At 43.7% G+C, this 16,141-nt stretch overlaps 1 protein-coding gene across 1 annotated transcript; it reads left to right on the top strand.

The window, feature by feature from the left end:
• Nucleotides 1–10,405: 10,405 nt before the first annotated feature.
• On the top strand, nucleotides 10,406–15,921 carry TMEM17 (transmembrane protein 17; the record flags this gene model as incomplete). The annotated part of the gene is made up of 4 exons (XM_084261483.1): nucleotides 10,406–10,508; nucleotides 14,505–14,608; nucleotides 14,852–14,965; nucleotides 15,323–15,921. The coding sequence occupies 4 exons, from the start codon at nucleotides 10,406–10,408 to the stop codon at nucleotides 15,626–15,628; spliced, it is 627 nt and encodes a 208-aa protein (XP_084117609.1). The 3' UTR covers nucleotides 15,629–15,921.
• Between the last annotated feature and the right edge of the window lie 220 nt (nucleotides 15,922–16,141).

Genomic DNA, 16,141 nt, shown 5'->3' with positions numbered 1-16,141 from the left:
GTCACGCTGTTAACACAAAGCCTACAGCACCTCAGCACAGGTCTTCCCTCTTACTAAACCGTAGTGTTTAACTAAAACTCAGTGATGATACAGAGGAAAAAAAAACCTGGCCCAAGCTATGCCAAACCCAAATAAGAAAGAAATTGAAGCACAGTGGCACTTCACAGTAGACTCTAGCTTTTCTTGCTGATACCTTTGGTTGTCCTTTAAAGATGTATAAACTGTCTGTATTTGCCTCTTGACGAAGATGCTGCAGTTTAAAACCAACACTTCACCTGCATAGAAATGCACAGACTGCTGGACTGATTAGAGCTGCTGCAGCCGCTTCTAATGTTTTAAAATACTGTTGTAATAAATCCTGCAGCTATAAATCCAGTATTTCATAAAGGCAGGCAAGACCTTGTAGACAGAGCCCAAGGGGAAAATTTGCTCTTGACTCCTAAGCACTTCAAGGAGAGGACAAGCAAGCAAGCTAGAGATTTGATTCTTCAATCCTGCCTCCTCCAGCATGAAAGAGAACAATGCTAAATGCGGGAAAGGAATTCCTTTAAGTGACATTTTTATAATAAAAAATCCCTTTAGACTTTCTCCAGTCTCAAGCACCACTTTATAAACCCTATCTTCAAATGACAAATAGAAATTTTACATTTCAAAGACAGCAGAGTGAAGAATTCAAAATGATCATTCACACCACAACAGCTAATATCACAGCTGAGACTGAGGTACAATGGTGCAAGCAGTCAACCTGTACTCACAAATAAAATGCCCCTGCCTTAAATAATTGAAAATGTAATAAAGAAAGAATTACATGCTCTTTGAAACTTTGGAGAGTCACTACACTGTTTTTTTCTTACTACCTGATGAGAACTGGAACCAAGTTTGCTATGTCTGGAAACACAGTAAATAGCTTAAGCTAACAGAATATGGAACAAAAATAAACATGGAACCAAATCCGCATCCCAACAGACAAACATTGTAGGTTGCACTGGTGTTGCACTAACATCCCTAAAAGCAACACCTATGAAGTTTGAAGCTACACACCCTGAACCAGAACTCTGCATCTATGACTTAGGAAGCAAGATATGTGGGAATTCCAGTCATTCTCACAATCCTTTGCTCTCACAAGGAGAAAGTGTTGGCTTGGGCGTGAAGAATGGATAAAGGAAACACAGTGATCCTGATCTGACAACACATCATGTTAGTTACATGTTTACATTCAGCAAAGCTTCAAAGCAGAGGGAGAGTTTGCTCTTGTTTAGAAATCCAGATTTAGGCACCCAAATGCATATCAGAGAATCCAAATATCTGACTTCAATTTAGGGTGCTGCTGCCACTCCCACTTAAGTTGCATTAAAGTTCTGGCATAGTCACACTTTTGAAATTAGGCATTTATCTAAGTGTCCAAATAGGAATTTGGAAAAAAAAACCCAAACCCCATAACCCTGTGATTAGTTTTTTTAAGTAAACAACAATCCTCTCTGCCTTGTGGCTTTTGGTTTTTTCCCTAAATGATCAAATTACTAATGCTATCCTCTATCACTTGCTCAGGGTTCAGGCTTGAGCTAATTGCAAAGGACATGCAAAACAGGTATTACAGGGAACTGTCAGCAGCATGCAATAACAAAATTAATCCCGCCTTTGCCTGGGTTTCTGATCATGCTGATGCATGCCACCTTGAAGGTAAATTTTTGAACACCAGGCCATCTTTGTATTCTGCAATAAGAAGAGAAAGCACTGGCAAAGCCCATATCCCAAGATACAGAGTGCTGGTAAAGCATCTGGTGTGATGCTCAGGGAACACAAACCTCAGATCCACAGAACAACCTCTGGGAGAGCTTAGACTTCTGTCAAGTGTTCAGTTTTCAAATGGCTGGGCACCTCAATTTAATAAAACAACTTGTAATAAAACAATAGAGGCGAAGCCTCTCTAACTAGTTTGGATTGTACAAGTAATATTTGGACAGCTAAAATTACCACAGGAAAGATCACCTCACCTATCTATGCAAGCAAAGATGAGACCATGGCTGAAGTCATCAGATCCTCTACCATAAAGATCCTCCCACACATACTCCCCACAAGCTACAGAGGTCTGCAAAGTGACGTTGGAGCCAAAGCACTATTCTCAACATGCATTTCTACACAGAGTACAGTGCAGCTATTCCAGCTGCACAATGGACAAAACACTTTGCTGAAAATTACTAAGAGCCCACACTCTGTGCTCAAGCCTGAGTAAATCTCAAATCCTGACCAGATTTGCAGGTATGATCAGGGCAGACTCTATCCCCAACAGGGTCCAGAATCAAATGAAGAATGTCACTTTGCTGACAAAACAAAAAAAAGGGACCCAGAATGTTTACAGTCTTTAAATATGGCACTCACTGGCTATTCCAAAGCCACCTTTCAAAAGCAGGGTGCCTCTCTGCACTGGCCAGGTCATGCAGGGTCCTTTAAGGACAGGTCAAAGATCTTTACAGAAGTAAGAATCTGGCTCAGGATCCTTCCATTCACAGTAACCTCTTTGTGTTTCATAAAAATCTTGATTACTTTTGCAACACAAACAGTAAAACTTAATAGCCGTGCCAGCTTTGAGAGTTTCCCATCGTGCTTGATAAAACTACAAATCAGCAAAATACAATAAGCAAGGGAGTGGCTCCAACTAAATGCCAAGTACAGCAAGCAGAAAAGAAAATCAATCCACAAGAGCAAGTAATTGCCTTTTTTTTTTTCCTGCTGCCTTTATGTTTAAGCCCAAAATAGCCAAGATCTATTTAAAGCATGTAACCTCTGCAACAATATGTAATACTTGACACAAGGGCCTGGCCTCAGTCTCATCAGCAACAATAATTGTTTACCAGACACAAATATCCTGTAGGTGTTAAATGAACACCAGGGACCAGTGTACAAGTGACACAGAAAAAAGATTGTCCTGGAGTATCGCAAGCCAGGAGCACAGCTGTGAAATTGCTCTGGCAGACGCTGTCACAGCTAATAACATGATCCTTTCAAACAGACACATTAGAGTCTTCATGGCATTTGCAATTTGTTAAAACTCCCGATCTGTCAGTTCATTCTGAGGACATGAGGAGCACGCATGCTGTACTCCACTTGCCTGCACAGACCTCGGCTCACCAGCGCATTTTACATGTTTCACAGAGCTTCTACTAAAACACTGGGCAGATATTAAGAGGCAAGCAAGGAAGAGAGTGATTTCTGTTGCTTGCATACTTAGGGGTACATAAGGGACAGAAGCAAAGGCATTTGCAAGATTCCACACCAGCACATTCAGAAATAGAGCAATTGCTATTCAGGTGCAAAGACAAACCACTGGCACCATTTAAATGAAATCTGTGTTTCTGAAATGCCAACTGTAAAAAAAAATGCTGATATTTAATTTCGTTAGATATACTGCATCTGGTGTTTATGGCTTAATGCTGTTGCCAGAGAGCCCCAGGAGCTTTGGTCTGGGAGCCAAGCCAGTGTCTACCAACTTAGTTGGACTACTGTGGATACACAAAGACCCAATATTCCTCTGATTTAAAGCTTTCAGGCAGATTTTCAGAGACTTTTGTTTTATTTATAGCTAGCATGTGTGGAGAGAAATAAAACAATCATTTAATATGCTGCGCAATTATGGGCCTATTTCTACCAGTTTCATGTTTCAGTTGCTTATTTTGAAGAACAGATATTTTGAAATCTGGGTATTTCTCCTTTAACCATTCATATGCAGATAAACACAAAGAAAATCAGTAGTGGAATGCTTTTCCATTAAAACCAAAAAGGCCAAATACAGTTTCATCACAAAAGCTGGATACTTACACTATTTATACAGATGGTCATCATAACAGTTCGTGTCACATAAATATTAAATGTTTTTTTGACTTGCCAATGAAGACGCTCTGGTATTCTGATCCTTGAAGTTTTAAGATTCTCTTCTGTTTGAAACTAGAGTAGGTGCCCTCCCTACAGGTAACGAGAAGAGTTCCGTTCATTAAATTGACAAAAGTGTATGCTTTGGTCTAAAGAAAATTAAATAGAATTAGTAAAAACAAAGACTACATATTCCATCCTCAGGGAATATTTTAAGCGTCTGCATAGGCAAAAATATTAAACAAAAATGTGCACGACTGTATTTTGTGGGGACGCGTAGGATGCTTGGCCATCTGCTGAAAATGTAAGGCTGCCAAATGTTGCAGATTCACACCCTGAGTTCGGAAATTGAGTTCACGTGGCAAATCCATGCATTCCTTCTGGTGTCTGCATTCCACCATCCTTTCCTTTACCTACTACTCAGTTTTACACTTCAGTGACTGCTAAGCTGGATTGCTTTGCAGTTACTGAATGAGCAGATCACAATTTTGCAGCCACAGAGCTGCTGGCAGGATAGCTGCCTGTATGCTTGACAGGTTTGCAGGATTGGGGAACATAGGAAAATCTAAGTGTTCCCCAGATCAGAGCTCCTGCTCAGAGGCCACTGGCATTGGGAAAAGGCATAACATAGTGCACTTCAAGGAAAATTCTTCCATTCTGAAAAAGTAATCCTAAGGAAAATCCTGAAAGGCTAAACCTTCCCAGGCTACCAGCTTATACTACAAAAAACCCCCTGAGGCTTCTGCAAATATCTGACTTAACCAAAACCCCGCCATACTTCTATATGAACCCGTTCCTTCTGTATGATTAGCTGAGAGTGTGGGACTAGTGCTACCCTAACTCAAAGGGTAGTTGACTAGATCAGGACCAAGACAACAGTAAAACAAGTTTTTAGGCAGTCTCATTGGAAATCTTGCAGAGATTCATCATCTTGCCACCATCCATTGTGAAGACTTTTATGGTGAGACCTTGTACATAGCACAAAAAGCACCATTATAGTTTTTGAGCTTGACAGGAAATACATTTCTAGCACCTACTGTAATTGATGAGGTAACACATACAGACTGCACATTCTGACACTCAGAATCTAACATTAATCTTATTTTTCACAATGTTTCCTCAAATATGAAAGTGATCCTTAAACTCTTCTATTATTTATTAGGTAGTTAACCAAATATCAGGCATCCACTCACAGATTTTTATCATTGAAACTGCAGGCACTCTAGTGCCTTCACAGCTCAGAGCCTGGAGGTCTGTATCTGGCTAGGACACAACATGACGTATATGTCTACAAGTGGAGCTTGTGTTGCTTCACACCCACCCTGCAAATAGGCTATCTAGGGCAAGCATCACAGTCACTATGCTGATTATGGGAGGAACCTCCCAGTTTAAGATAGTCAGGTTAAAAAAAGCTGAAAAATCACAGAATCGTAGGGGTTGGAAGGGACCTCAAGAGATCATCAGGTCCAACCCCCCTGCCAAAGCAGCTCCCTAGCTCATATTGCACAGACAGGCATCCAGACGGGTCTTGAATATCTCCAGATATGGAAACCCCCTGGGCAGCCTGTCCCAGGGCTCTGTCACCCTCACTGTGAAAAAGTTCTTCTGCATGTTGGTGTGGAACTTCCTGTGCTCCAACTTGCAGCCATTGTCCCTTGTCCTGTCTCCACAGACCACTGAAAAGGGGCTGGACTCTTCCTCCTGCATCCCACACTTAAGATATTTATAAACATTAATTAGGTCCCCCCTTAGTCTTCTCTAGGCTGAACAGTCCCAGCTCACTCAGCCTTTCCTCATAGGGGAGATGCTCCAGGCCCTTAATCATCTTCATAGCCCTTCTCTGGACTCTCTCAAGGAGATCCCCGTCTTTTTTAGACCAGAGGGCCCAGAACTGGACACAATACTCCAGGTGAGGCCTGACTAGGGCAGAGTAGAGGGGGAGGATCACCTCCTTAGACCTGCTGGCTACACTCCTCCTGATGCACCCCAGGATCCCATTAGCTCTCTCAGCCACCAGGGCACACTGCTGGCTCATGGTCAACCTGTCATCAAACAGGACCCCCAGGTCCTTCTCCACAGAGCTCTTTTCCAGCAGGTCATCCCCCAGCCTGTACTGATACAGACGGTTATTCTTTCCCAGGTGCAAGACTTTACACTTGCTGTTGTTGAACTTCATTCGGTTTCTCCCTGCCCAGCTCTCCAGCCTGTCCAGGTCTCGCTGGATGGCAGCGCAGTGTTCCTGCGTGTCAGCCACTCCTCCCAGCTTTGTATCACCGGCGTACATGCTGAGGGTGGATGCTATTCCCTCATCAAGGTCGTCAATGAAGATATTAAACAGGACTGGATGCAACACCGAGCCCTGGGGACACCACTAGTCACAGGCCTACACTCAGATTCTGCTCCACTGATCATGACCCTCTGAGCCCGGTCCGATAGCCAGTTCTCAACCCATCTCACTGTCCACTCATCTATCCCATACTCTCTCAGCTTTGCTATCAGGATGTCATGGGAGACAGTATCAAAAGCCTTGCTGAAGTCAAGGTAGATGACATACACTGCTCTCCCTCCATCCACTCAGCTGGTGATGAGATCATAGAAAGATACGAGATTGGTCGAGCAAGATCTCCCCTTGCTGAATCCATGCTGACTACTCCTCATGACCTTCTTCTCTTCCAATTGCTTGGAGATGGCATCCAGAACAAGCTGTTCCATCACCTTTCCAGGGACAGAAGTGAGGCTGACTGGCCTATAGTTTCTAGGATCCTCCTTCTTGCCCTTTTTAAAGACCGGCGTGACGCTGGCTATCCTCCAATCCTCAGACACTTCTCCTGTTCTCCAAGACCTGTCGAAGATGATAGAGAGTGGCTCCGCAATCACTTCCGCCAGCTCCTTCAGCACATGTGGATGTAACCCCTCTGGGCCCATGGATTTGTGTGCATTAATCCCTTTGAGCCACTCCTGGACCACCCCCAGCTCAATTAGAGGGAAGCTCTTCATTCCCCAAACACTCCTCCTTTCATCCAGGATCTGTGGGTCCCGAGAGGCCTTTGGAGTGAAGACTGAGGCAAAGAAGGCATTCAGTATCTCCACCTTCTCATCATCACCTGTTACCAGGACACACGCCTCGTTCAGCAAGGGACCCACATTATCCCTGGTCATCCTCTTACTATTCACTTATCTGAAAAAACCCTTTTTGTTATCCTTTATCCTTCCTATCTTCATTTCCCAGCGGGCTTTAGCCTTTCTAGTCACGTCCCTACAGGCCCTGACAACATCCCTATATTCTTCCCAGGTGCTCAGACCCTGTTTCCACAGTTCATAAACCTTCTGCTTCCCTTTGAGTTTACTCATTAGTTCCCTGCTCACCCATGCAGGTCTTCTGCCTCTCTTTCCCGATTCCTTACTCAAAGGGATGCACCAGTCCTGTGCTTGGAAGAAGTGCTGTTTAAATGCTAGCCAGCTCTCACAGGCTCCCATTCCTTCTAACAGCGTAGCCCACGGGATAGCTCCTGTTAGGTTGCGGAGGAGATCAAAGTTAGCTCTTCCAAAATTCAGGGTAGCTAGCCTGCTTTTTGGCTTGCTTCTTCCACTCAGGATCCTGAACTCTATCATTTCGTGGTCGCTTTGTCCTAAGCTGCCCCCGACCTTCACCTCCCTAATGAGCCCGTCCTTGTTAGTAAAAACAAGGTCCAGCATCCGCCCTCCCCTTGTAGTTTCCCACACCATCTATAGCAGGAAATTGTCTTCAACACACCGCAGAAACTGTCTGGACTGCATATGACTGGCCGTATTGCTTGCACAGCAAATACCTGGGTAATTGAAGTCCCCCATAACGACCAGTGCCTGGGATCTCAAGGCAACTTCTAGCTGCTTATAGAAAGCACTATCAACTCGCTCCTCTTGATCAGGGGGCCTGTAGTACACACCCACAACAGTGTCACTCATACTAGCGTGACCCTTGATTCTTACCCACAAGCACTCGACTGATGGTTCATCCTTCCCCAGGTGGAGTTCAATACATCCTAGCTGCTCTCTAACATAAAGAGCAACTCCTCCACCTCCCCTCCCTAGCCTGTCTTTCCTAAAAAGCACATAGCCATCCATGACAGCGTGCCAGTCATCCAGGCTGTCCCACCATGTCTCTGTGATCGCAATGAGAACTGGACTATTTGCTTGTAGAGCTGTATTGCCAGCAAAGCTGAGCTACTTAGTTCAAAGGTAAAGCAGGTAGCATTGCTGAGCTGTGGTCACTGCTGTGCAGACACTTCTTATGTCACAACTCCTACATCATGTCTTTTCATTTACCTTATGTTTTGATACTTTGTAAGGATTATTTTTCACTGGACAACTTATCTGTCTGCCTGTGCCTAGGACATGCTGAATTACATGCTTTTTACTGTAGCTTTCAACACAAACTGCAAACAGTGTTTCACAGGACTCAACTTTTCTTCTTCTGTATTACCTGTAAAATAGGGATAAACCTCACCTGTGTTCAAAACTTTTTCTAGAAGCATGCACACAGCAAAGCCCACTGTCCTCTTGCCTCTAAGGGGACATGCCATCTAAGGGGACATAGAAGGGCATGTAGCAGTAGGACAATGGGTAATGGTTTTAAACTAAAAAAGGGGAGATTTGGGTTGGATATTAGGAGAAAAATCTTCAATATGAGCGTGGTGGATCACTGGAACAGGTTGCCCAGAGACATAATGGAGGCCCCATTCCTGGAGATATTCAAGGTCAGGCTTGGTGGGGCTCTGAGCAACCTGATCAAGTGAAAATATCCCTGCTTATTGCAGGGAGGATGGACTAGATGGCCTCTAAAGGTCCCTTCCAACCTGACACATTCTGTGATTCTATGCACAGCAGCCTTTGAAACTCTGGGATATCTTTAATTCCTTACCCCTTCTAATCTGTCAACATTATTTAAAAATACTTTCCTCTTAATTTCTTCTGATGGTTTTCATTTTTATTTTCTTAATGCTGATTCCTGCTGGCATACCATTTTTTGGAGTTCTTTGAAAAGTATCTGTTGTCAATACCACATCAATCATCAGCTTGAAAGCCAAATGAATTTCTCAGAACTCCTGCTTGGTTAGCCATCTTTCTCTGTAGTTCTCCCAGTGGGACAGAATGAAATTAAATTTAAACTAGGCTTTAAATTATTTAGTTAGAGATAATTGAGTTTGGCAAGTCATACTAGAGAATGATCGCCCAGGGAAGTAGCTAAATATGATTTTGGGAGAGGAGAGGGTGGCAGGAGAAGGGAGTCAATGTATCATATTAGGTACAGTAAAATCACAAATCTTATCAGTTCTTATAGTAAAAGGTACAAGCTGCTCTTTCATTCTGATCGCACAGAAAATAATTTCCTGTACACTTAAGAACAGCATCCTTTCTCCTCGGTAGCAATCAGGCCCTAAGGGGGCTGAAAAACGTGGTGAACAGATTACCTCATTTTTAGGGGGACTACATTTCCCAAACAAAAGAGGAACGAACAGAACTTGTATTTAAATTATTAACTTTGCATAACACCATGAGGCTTGTCTCCTATAAGGGACAAAAGCTAACTAGAATAAAAAGGCTGCACTGATCTCACTGATCTGCTTTTAACTCAACAGTGACACAGACAGGTTTCCTTAAGGAAAAGGTATTTCCTAGTAGAGCTGCATTTGAATTTATGATAAAAGAAGGCTCATTCATATTCACCTTATGTAATAAAACAGCTCTATCAATATCCTTATTTTACTTCCTCCTCTCTCTAGCCATCATCGAGTGCCATCATTCCTGTGGATTTATCCTGACAGAAGCAGAACAGTCCTGCAACTGCTTTCCTTTGCCCACTATTTTATAATTACCTTTTTGTAAACACCCAAACCCTGCCCTAATGGACTAAAAAAAACAAATTTTTTTTAAAATCCACTCCAACTGATTACAAAGGAGCCAAAACAGTGTAGGAGGGCAGACACTCACGCTTGGCACACACCAGCACCTCTGAGGCAAAAGGACTCTGGTTTGGGCAACTCTCGCTCACTGGGCTCACTGCCAACTGTGCCATGAACGGCTCATGAATGAGCGCTGCTCTTTTGTTCTCCCGGGATGATGCAAGTCCCAGTCTGGCAGGATTGTACACTTGTACACTTTCACAGTGACCATGGCAAGCAAAAATGTTCTCCTCTATACGTGTACGTATACATGACAGAAGTTACATACGACAGAGGTAAGCAGGAACACACTTCTGTGTACGTGTAAGCGCACACTGAGGCAGCAGTGTCAGCCCTCATATGCACACTGCAAATCAACACGCATTTACACGTTTCCAGGCCCACTGTCAACCCCGGAGAGCTCCATTATACCACTGCCCTCAGGCCACAAGCGCCGCGAAAGGCCCCACCCCGCCCCTCGCCCAGTCTCATACCCCATGAGGCAGCCAGCAGCCAGACCCACGGCTGGCGGGAACTCGCGGGCGCCCCCACCTCCCCACCGCGCCTGCGCACCCCCGCCCCGTCGCCATAGCAACGGCAGGCAGCGGCGCCGCAGCATGTCGCTGCCCGAGCCCCTGAGGAGGCGGCTGAGCTCCTTCAGCCGCACCGTCTTCACCGACAGCCACCGCGCCCCTCCGCAGTATCCGGGCGACCGCGCAGGTAAAGCGCGGCAGCTCGCCGGGCGGCGCGCCAGCAACAAAAATGGCGGCGAGGGCGGCTGGGGCGGGGGAGCTTCCTGGGGGTAAAGATGGCGGTGTTTTTCGTCAGCTGGGCGCCGTTGGGGCGGGGCCTCCCGCTGGTACCGGGGAAGGGCAGGGAGGGGTCTCTTAACGCCAGCGGCTCGGTGTTCGCGGATGCCTCCTCGTTCGCGCCAGGCAGAGCCGTGTCCTGTGCTGGGACGGGCGCCTCGCCCTGCCCTGCCACTCCCGTCCTGTCGGGCACGAAGGCTGCAGTGGCGGGACCAGAGCTCCGTCGCTCCGGTCCGGATGAAGAGGTCCTCAGAGTAACCTCAGCTGCACAGGTCGGCCCTGCGGTGGAAAGCAGAGATGTCTGGATTCACAGATTCACAGCATTGCAGGGGTTGGAAGTGGCCTCCAGAGATCATCAAGTCCAACCCCCTGCCAAAGCAGGTTCCCTAGGACAGGTTGCACAGATATGAGTCCCAATGGGTCTTTAATATCTCCAGAGAAGAAGACTCCACAGCCCTCTGGGCAGCCTGTCCCAGGGCTCTGTCACCCTCACTGTGTAAAAGTTCTTCCACATATTGGTGTGGAACTTCCTGTGCTACAACTTGCAGCCATTGCCCCTTGTCCTGTCTCCACAGGCAACTGAAAAGGGGCTGGCTATTTCCCTCTGTCTCCCACACTTGGGAGTTGGTCACCTAGAGTGGCTTTGTGGATGGCATTGGGGGTGAAAGCAGAGCAGCTGTTCTGTCACCCTGAACTTGACATGCCGCAGTGTGGGAGGCCCAAAACAGGCTTCCATCAAACACCAAGCAAGGAACAGTCTTGGTTTGAAAGCTGGTATGGAGAACGCTACACCCGCCTCTGCAGCTTAGTAAGCAAGTTCTAACTTCCAAGATAAAATCCATTGCTACTCGTACACCGGGCACTCTGCCTGTGCCCAAATAAAAAGTGATTGACGGAGAACACAGATAAAAGACCTGAGCCATTGTTTTAAACTCAGTAATCCTTCACAGTTAGGACACGAGATGCTTAAAGCACAAAGAGGTGTACTAAGCTAGAGTTAGGTATCAAAAACCTCAAGCTTGCAATATGCCAGCTTTCTCTTCAGATTTCTAGATCTATCGTGATGACCAGTAACTGTTCCTTCATCATATTGCCAGTGAAGCTTGAAGGCTAATATGCCCCGTTTTCCCAGAATCACTAGGTTTGAAAAGACCTTTGAGATTGAGTCCAACCATACCTGTCCTCTACTACCCTGATCACCTCATCTACCCGTCTTTTAAATACATCCAGGGTCAATGATTCAACCACCTCCCTGGGCAGCCTGTGCCAGTGCCCTGTTGTCCTGTCACCTGTTGCTTGGGCGAAGAGACCAATTCCCACCTCTCTACAACCTCTTCATAACATTAGAGGGAGAGATGCCATGAAAATGAACAGTCTGGCTACACAGAAAGGCTATATTCATTTCTACTCATAAATCCATTCCAAGTTGAGAAAATTAATCAAAAAGCCATTCCAAGACAGGACTACTCATTTTGTTTGTGCAATTATATTGCTAACACTTAACTAGTTTATTTCATTTATCAAAAAAACCACTGAAATCTTTTTCTTAACTCCAGGAATAGCTTCCATTTCTAGTAACTTATTTTCTGGTTCTCATTATGAAAACTCCTATGTGACTGTTCAGCCCACTGAAACTAATTGGAAATATACCATTAAACCAAAATTGTTTATACTTATATACCTAGTGAGTTGCTCTAGCATCAAAAATTTGGCCATCATAATACCATCTTCTTTTTTCCATTAATTTTAGGAATCCCAGAAAATAAATATTAGTTAAATTTAGGATAGAAAGATGAATTTGGTTTGGCTTATGTTGCTAAACATTCAAACAAAAGAGTTTTAAAATGTAATCAGAATTTGCAAACACCAATGCTGTGACAGTGAGACCTAACCATACTTAAAACATTATTCAAAACCAGCCAAAAAGATATTCCATACCATATAGCATCATGTTCCACTTATAACTGGGAGTGGGATGAGGGGCTAAACAGCAACTGGGGGCCTGACATGGCAGCTGTGGTTTGCACAGCATCAACTTTGGTGTGATGGCTGAATACCTGCCTGCAATGGGAAGCAGTGAATTAATTCCTTGTTTTGCTTTGGTTTTGCATGTGGGATGAGAGGCTGGGTAGTTTGGGGCAGGGGGAACTTACATGGCAACTGGGGTGTCTTGTGCAGCATCAACTTCAGAGAGAAAATTGTGCTATTCTGTGTGTGCATTATATATATATATATATATATTATTAGTATCTTCCTTTTTTGTGTCCTATTGAACTTTTTATCTCAACCCACAAGTTCCCTCACTCACTGTTCCAGTTCTCCCCCCCGTCCCACTGGGGAGGGGAGTGAGTGGCTGCATGGCACTTCATTGCTGGCTGGGGCTAAACTATGACAGGCAGAAACATAATTCTTCATAGCTGGATGGTCTTTTTTTTTTTTTCAGAAATGTGAAAAAGTCTTTTTAGAATTTTATCTCAGTGCTCTCCAAAATCCTTCTGGTCTTTAAGAGATTCATTCATTAGAACAGCTGAGAATTTTAGGTATCTAATGAAACTAGTTTTGAGGTATCTATAGATTTTCATTGCTCTGCAGTGTTTTTGCTTAAAAATGGGACTATTAAAAAAAAATATTGGTTGTCTTGCACCTTCTATTTCAGTGTAACAAATCCCTGCCCCTCCCACCCTACCCTTAAGGTCTGCCCCAGTTCAGTTCCCAAACCCTCATCCCTTCCCACCTAGTCTAGTAACTACCATGAATGCTTCTGCAACTGGCATAAAGACTTCGGGAACAGACTGTACCAGGCTGCGTGTGGCTGGACTGGAAGCAGGGATGCCAGACTGAGATGGAACAAAGGCAGGTATGAGAGTGATTGGAAAATAAGGAAAGAGAAAGCAGTGTCAGAGGAGAGGCAGTTCTGAGGCTGGAAGTGGCACTGTTTGACCATTTAGACTAATTTTCAATCTAATATCACCATTGTGTCAGGACCCAAGCACAAATCAGCAGGTTGCAATGAATACTTTCTAAACTTGCTTGGGTAGTAGCAAGTGAAGACTTCATCTGGGGAAGCCATGAGAAAGGACACTTGGTAATTGAAGTAAAAAGGATGTAATATCAGTCAACTAGAATATGGCAATAAAACTTCACCCATTAAAAATCATGGCTTTAGAACATCCTTTTAATTTTTTCCTTGTTTTAAGACTAATTTTGTACACCTATTATTAAATCAGAAATACAGAATTTGTTGCCTGCATGTTCAATATTTGCTTTTCTCTACGTTGTATTCTATTCTCTCCAGACTTTAAAGGATAAGTTTTAGATTGACTCATATTTGAGATTGTTAGCTCTTAAGACCCAGGATAATTACTGACTTCTTCCAACATCACTTCCATTCAAATGTCTATTTAAAGATAGGAAATGAAGAGTAGGCAATGCAAACCTGCTCTCTAGCAGTAAACTCTCAGGAGGATCAGCTACAAAACAATGATAATCCAGTACATACTCATTTAAATTGTGGCCATTCTCTCAGGAACAGCAGGGAAGTAACCGCTAACTCTTCCTGCGGTGTCAGTATACAGCACTACCTGAGCTAAGCCTATCAGACAGAGATTGCAGAGTAAGCCATAAAACACCACGTAATCAAGAACCAGACATTCAACTTGAATATATGACTAAGTGATAGAACTCTGTGTCCTGTGAACTGAAAGTTTCATTAGATTCCAGGAAATGGTGTAATTCAAGATAGGGTAAAAAGTTTTCCTCTGTATTTAGAAAAATAATATTCTCCTTAATGTTTAATTTGACTTGGAAGAGTGATAATGCCCTGCTTGAAGCTAAGATCAAGCAGTATCTTTCCGTCAGGGAACTCTGGAACAAACTGGGAGTGATAAAGACTTCTCTCTATCCACAGATAATGAAATAGTTTCCAGTTTACCACTGCAGATGTCCCTCTATTTCAACGTTTATTATTTCCCATTTTGGTGGCTCAGTGCAGTTGTCATGCTTCATCAGAAGGTGAGTTTTGAAGGAAGTGATGGTTTGCAAATGTCATGTTTTTGATCAAACACCTCCTAGTAGCAAACTAGACCTCAGTGGAGTTAGAGGTCATTAGGCAATTCCTTGAAACTGAAGGGTTGAAAGTATTTCAAAGCCAATACAACACTGTCAGCTTACGGTAGCATACAGTGTCTTCACACAGTCACAAACAGCACGTTATGCAACAGCATAACTGAAACTTTTACTCTCTTGTCTCTCTAGTATCCAGACTTGTCAGATTACTACAAGTTCATCCTTGTCACAATCATGATACTAGCCTCTCTAATAGAGGTCATTCGACTCTACCTGGGATACATGGGCAATCTGCTGGAGAAGGTATATTACTGCATGTACTTACTCATTTGTGCAGGAGAGCTTTTTGGAGTTGAATGTTAATAGTGTACTAGTTCATCTAAGTGATTTAAGTTGAGAAGGTAGTTATTTCTCTAAGTTACAGTGTGCCACCTCTATTCTCTTGGCATCATCTTCCACTTTTGTGCATTCAGGTTTTCCCTCAGAAGAGAGCCCTCTTGCTTACCAAAGTTGTTTTGTCAGTAAAAAATAAGTACAGTTAGAAAGCCAGCATAAGGAAACATTACCTCACTGGAAAATTAGAAGATTGAAAGCTTTGTGGAGAAGCCTGCTTTTTCAACCCCCACCTGCCAGTTAATATGTGATGTCTCACTGTTCTAGGTCCCTGAGCTGGCTGGGTTTTGGCTCCTGAGTCTCCTCCTGCAGTTGCCTATAATTCTCTTCTTGCTATTCAATGAAGGTCTGAAAATTCAGCCGCTGGAGCGAGCAGTCCATATCATCTTTGCTCTTTTCCTCACCTTCCAAGTTATTGCAGCCTTTGTCACCCTGAAAAGGATGGTAAACAAATTGGCAACTCACTTCCGCCTTAATGAATTTGACCAGCTGGAGAAACATCCTGTGCCTGATTATTACAGCCTGGGTGAAGAAGAGCGAGCATTTTCCATGGCTGGTAAGGGCTCATGCTGATGAGGTTCACCCAGCAAGTGCTGCTGGGGAATCACACACTGCAGACCTCTTATTGCTACAGCTCTGTTTCCATTTTGTTGATCATTCTTTACCTTTCTACATCAGAGATATTAAATATAGTGCAAGCCAAAATTAAGCCTCAGAGATTGGAACTCAGCAAGAAAGAAAAAAATAAAGCCAATTACATAACTGGCTTGAGTGGACTACTTGCAGCCTGTTACTGCGTTGAGTACCAACAGAGTGGGTTTGTTGGCTTTTACATTTTTCAAAATCACATTGATTGTTATTTTTTAAATAGCCTTTTTTTCCCCTCACTGTTTGCACAGAATTGTTTTATTTACAATAAAACTTTTGTACACATTTTTATTTGTGTTGATACCAGTTTTCTCTCTGTTCTTCTAAATATGTTGCACATATTTATTGTCTGGTAACTCGGTTTTGAAAAAAACCCAAATAAACAAAAACACCCAACCATCGAAGAACTCCAGGAAATATTAAGACCCAAAAAGAACA

Source organism: Gallinula chloropus, assembly GCF_964237585.1.
Source record: "Gallinula chloropus genome assembly, chromosome: 3".
NCBI classification, from domain to species: domain Eukaryota; kingdom Metazoa; phylum Chordata; class Aves; order Gruiformes; family Rallidae; genus Gallinula; species Gallinula chloropus.
The sequence above is the reverse complement of the archived record's forward strand: the minus strand, read 5'-3'. Positions and strand labels throughout refer to the sequence as shown.